At 40.0% G+C, this 4,342-nt stretch overlaps 1 protein-coding gene across 1 annotated transcript; it reads right to left on the bottom strand.

The window, feature by feature from the left end:
- Positions 1-104: 104 nt before the first annotated feature.
- Positions 105-3,852, bottom strand: LOC113405458 (cytoplasmic dynein 1 heavy chain 1-like; the record flags this gene model as incomplete). Its single annotated transcript, XM_026646673.1, has 5 exons — positions 105-387; positions 2,098-2,292; positions 2,392-2,580; positions 2,668-2,833; positions 3,679-3,852. Coding segments are annotated over 5 exons (1,007 nt in total), but the record flags the coding sequence as incomplete, so codon positions are not given.
- Positions 3,853-4,342: the final 490 nt, after the last annotated feature.

Genomic DNA, 4,342 nt, shown 5'->3' with positions numbered 1-4,342 from the left:
AAATTGGAGTCTCAACTATGGAAGTTACTTTATTAATTTTATAGCTGATGAACATCAGTCTTTACCTTTAACAGAAGACACATATGGAACAAGTACAAACTTACCAAAAGGTGAGCCTCCAAGTCTTGCCTCCAAGGCTTGCGTCATTGTCAGGTAACAGCGGTCAGTAAGAGGAGTCTGAACTAGTTTATCCTGAACACCAAGATACTCAAAGCCATAGTTGAATTTGGCATTTGCCATCTGAATGGACAGCTGTTGCAACACATCTGTCTGTTTTGGGTCAAAGTAGAATCGCATCTGGCTGAGCCACTCAAAGGATTTGGAGTTGTCAATCTTACTTTTGATCAGTGATCTTGTAACATCTCTTTGGTGCACTAACTCTGTAATCTGGAGAACAAGAATCTCATTAGCAACCACCACGAAAAAAGACCACGTACTCTAATGGAACTAACAGTTTTACTGCATCTCACTGCACCTCAGTTTATGAAAAAAGTCATTGCTCGGTGCTAGAAGGCATCATCTAATATCCATCCTCTACCTTGCAGACGGGAGGAGCTAGTAAAAAAAGTCTGTTGCTACAGGATCCCTCCCAGTCAAGCTTCAAGCCAAGGCATGGTTCTGAAACCACAAGAGCTGTCCTTATGGACAACCTTTTTCTGTCCACAAGCAGAGAAAGGAAGCAAATCCATACTCATCCTGCTACACCTCTCTGGCACCAGATACTGTTAGTCACCAGATATTCTTGTCTGCCTCCAAGAAGCTGTAATGATGAGTGAGAGTGCCCTTAAACCAGCTCACATTTTCCTCTAAGAAACCCCAAGTGCTGTAGAGGGAAAGTGTTTCTACATCCCTCCCCACCAAAAGCCCTCACTTCTGAGGTCCCACAAATTTTAATCCTCTGCAAAAGTTATTCAAGGTCTATATAAAGCCACCAAGAGAATTGGTGAGACACTATGGGCTGAAATTTCAGCAGGTACAGACCAAAACTGAGCTCTACATCTCCATTCCCAGCTTTCAGTAGCTGAAATCAGCAGCTGAATGAAGCGCATCTGACTAGAGCTAAACCCAGCCAAGACTGAGATGCCGGTAGATAAAGAGAAATGTTTCTAAGAACTTGCTTCCTCCAAGACTCCACTATGGAGGGCACCTTCCCCTCAGACTAGTTTATCACTAGCCTTCAATCCTTTTGGATGCCAAAGGCACAAAAAATGTCAACTTTCATCTGCAATAGGCTAGAAATTGACACCTCATTGTATCAGCAGACTTGGACATGGTAAGGCTGAAGGTCCACAGATTTGATTATTGCAAGTCACGTCTAGCAGTGAAACCACACCCCATGTGAAAGCTCCAACTTGTACAAAACACAGCACTCTAGTTTCTTGGCAGCACAGACTGCCACAAACACCATTCTGTGGCTTTGCACTCTACACTTGTTCCCCAATTAGAAGTTTAGGTCAAGGTTTATTTTATGGGAGCCTTTGAACAACAGGACAGATTGTCAGTTGCACTCGTGTGGTGGAAAGTAGAGCTTCTTAGGAGGAGCTGGAGTTAAGCTATGAATTCAGTGGGCAAGAAGTGATGGACTTTCATAGCTAAATGCAAAAAACCTTCAGTTTAGCTTTTCTTTCTTCAGAAAGTTCTTCACGTGCCTATGACAGCCCCTCACACAAACACAGAAGTTTTAAATTAAGCTATTTCTCCTATAAGTTGTTTGTATTTTTAAACAGCTGAAGGAGCTCAGACACTACGGTTACTGGAGCCAAGTACATACATAGATGATAAAAGTGAATATAAACTATAGATTTATAAATCTATCTACTCTCAGAATAGGAGATTGGGTGGTATATTCCAAGAGTTGTTTCTATTCACTAAATAATTCTTCAGAATCTTATGCTACACTGACATTTAAGTTTAGATGTTATTTCAAGTCAGGCATATGTAATATCTACAGAAACAGCTGTTCCTCAAGAAAGCTTGATGGGAATATTTTAGTTTTCCCTAGGTGTCAGTTTCATGATTTGAAGATAGACAGATTGTGTTTAAATTTTGTAAGAGACCGAATGACTACTTGAGGATGGGGAGGAGAGTATTACTTACCAAGTGTTCCAATTTCCTTCTGCGGAGAGGTGGCTGTTCCATCAACACAGAGTCTGCTAACACGTTCAGCGTGACCTCAACATTAGCCAGCACAGAGTGCAGAGGACTGCTGTCTCCATCACCACCCATGCCATTCAGAGCAGATTCCACGTTCTCTGACCATGCAATTTGGGCTGACAGGACAACAAGCTGGGCCTGAACATTTAAAATACAGTTAGATTTTTGCTAAAAGTTGTTCCTCCCACAAAAGTGTATTAGATAGTTTGGTTAGACAAACGTGAATAAGATGGATACCTGATATTTGTCAATCCAAGAAATATAGAGAACTGGATCAATTGAAGTTGCTTTACCAAAGATTTCTACTTCAGTAACAGACTCAGCCAGCAGCTTTGCAAGTGTGACCCTCATTTCTTTTTCAACAAGTGTGAGCCACTCATTTATCTTAGGATGTTCTGTGATAGACACAGGTGTTTTGAACAGCACCTGAAACAATTAAATGTAAGTGTAATTTTAGTTTTAATTTAGACCAGGTTTGTAAGTTTGCAAAAACCCCCGAAGACGCAGCTCTACCTCCTCTCCTTCACGTGATGAGATCCCCAGAATAACAGTGTTATCTTCATTCAGGATGATGCTAGAAACTCCAGCAAACATTTTCTTGAAATGTTTCTGCAGCTTAGCTACATTCTTGCTGTTTCCTATGATTTCGAGCAAGTCCTCATCACCAACGAAGTAGAACCTAGTATTAGAGATAAGGTTAAAGCTTTTTAAAACAACTGACCACTGAGGTGAAAGAATTTTTTTTTAATTAATTTAAGGCCCAGAATTAAATATATTTACTTGAACCCGCTATAACCCTTATAAAACTGGGGAAATATCTGCTAGTTTGTGCAATGCTGTGTAATTCCTTTCCTCCATACTTCTGTTAGCTCATAGTAAAAATACCTCAGGGCTTATTCTCTGCACCATTTTTAGTCTATCTAGAGTTTTCTTCCCACTTTAACACCTCATTAGCAGATAAATGCCAAGTATTGAAAGATTATGAGACAGCAAAGCTCCCACTCTGAACACATGTTTGACGTGGAGGTTATGTTTAGATCTACAATCCAAGGACTTCACATACTACTGAGAATTGAAGGTGAAATAGAATGCAACATGATTCAAATATAGAATGACAAGTTCTTAAGCTTTGGTATTTGATGAGAGATTCCTAAGGGTTTATTTAGTTTAACGAAACAAAACTAATTTGAGAATTTCATTGTTCAGTACCAGGTGAAACAGCCTATTAAGCAATATTTATATTCAAATTATGCCATTTAAGTTACTAATCACAAGTGACCCACACAAAGAAATTGAAGTTTGTCATTTCCCAGGAAATGGGACCATAAAATGACTAAATTGTTCAACCTTTATTTATTTATTTTTATGATTCCAAAGCATTCATGTTTTCATATCTGTGTATGCACTAAAAGGTTGCTAGCAGAACACAATAAAAGGATGTACTTAGGCACTACTGTGCAAACGAACACAATTCATATTAGAGTTTATTCCAGCACAATTGGTTGAGGAGATGAAATTCCTTACCGAGGAAAGGAGGATCTCTCCCTCTCCAGATATTCTCCCAATGTTTTCTGGATCTTTCCAAGCAAGTCTGCTAATCTCTCCAGTGACTTTTGTACACCTTGAATGTTAAGAACATCCATCACAAGGGGAGATTTGGATACTTTTTTCATAAGTGCCAGAAACTCAGTACTGATGCTGTAAGTGAGAGTGAGAAAAATATTAAGCACACTTTAAATGAGGGATACAATAGTACAAGTTCCGTTACTGAGCGTGAAAAAGGGTGATATCTATTAATATTGTGTCAGAGTATTCTGGTGTGGCTGGCTTTATGCTACACTAAAGATGAATTCTAGTTGGAGCACTCCACATGGTACCCAAGAACCAGACAATGACTAACTCAATTGCCGGTGCTCAAATGGACCATACAGTAAATCCACTGCTAATGTCTACCTCTGACTCTCTGGAGAGGTGCATATATCTGTCCTGGGACACCTGAACCTGGTCAAAGACTTTGAAATGGATAAGAGACTGTTTGTTAGCTCAGGGTGGAGACATCAAATGAAGACTGGACACAGGCAGAAACTGCAAGGGTGCAATCTACCTGCCTAGCCCAATGCTAGATGATAGGTGGGACAAGAGGGGCTACCTCAACTTGCAAGGAAAGGCCAAGGTCTAGGAACTTCTA

Source organism: Terrapene carolina, unplaced genomic scaffold, assembly GCF_002925995.2.
Source record: "Terrapene carolina triunguis isolate 2854851 unplaced genomic scaffold, T_m_triunguis-2.0 Scaffold37952, whole genome shotgun sequence".
NCBI lineage: Eukaryota > Metazoa > Chordata > Testudines > Emydidae > Terrapene > Terrapene triunguis.
The sequence above is the reverse complement of the archived record's forward strand: the minus strand, read 5'-3'. Positions and strand labels throughout refer to the sequence as shown.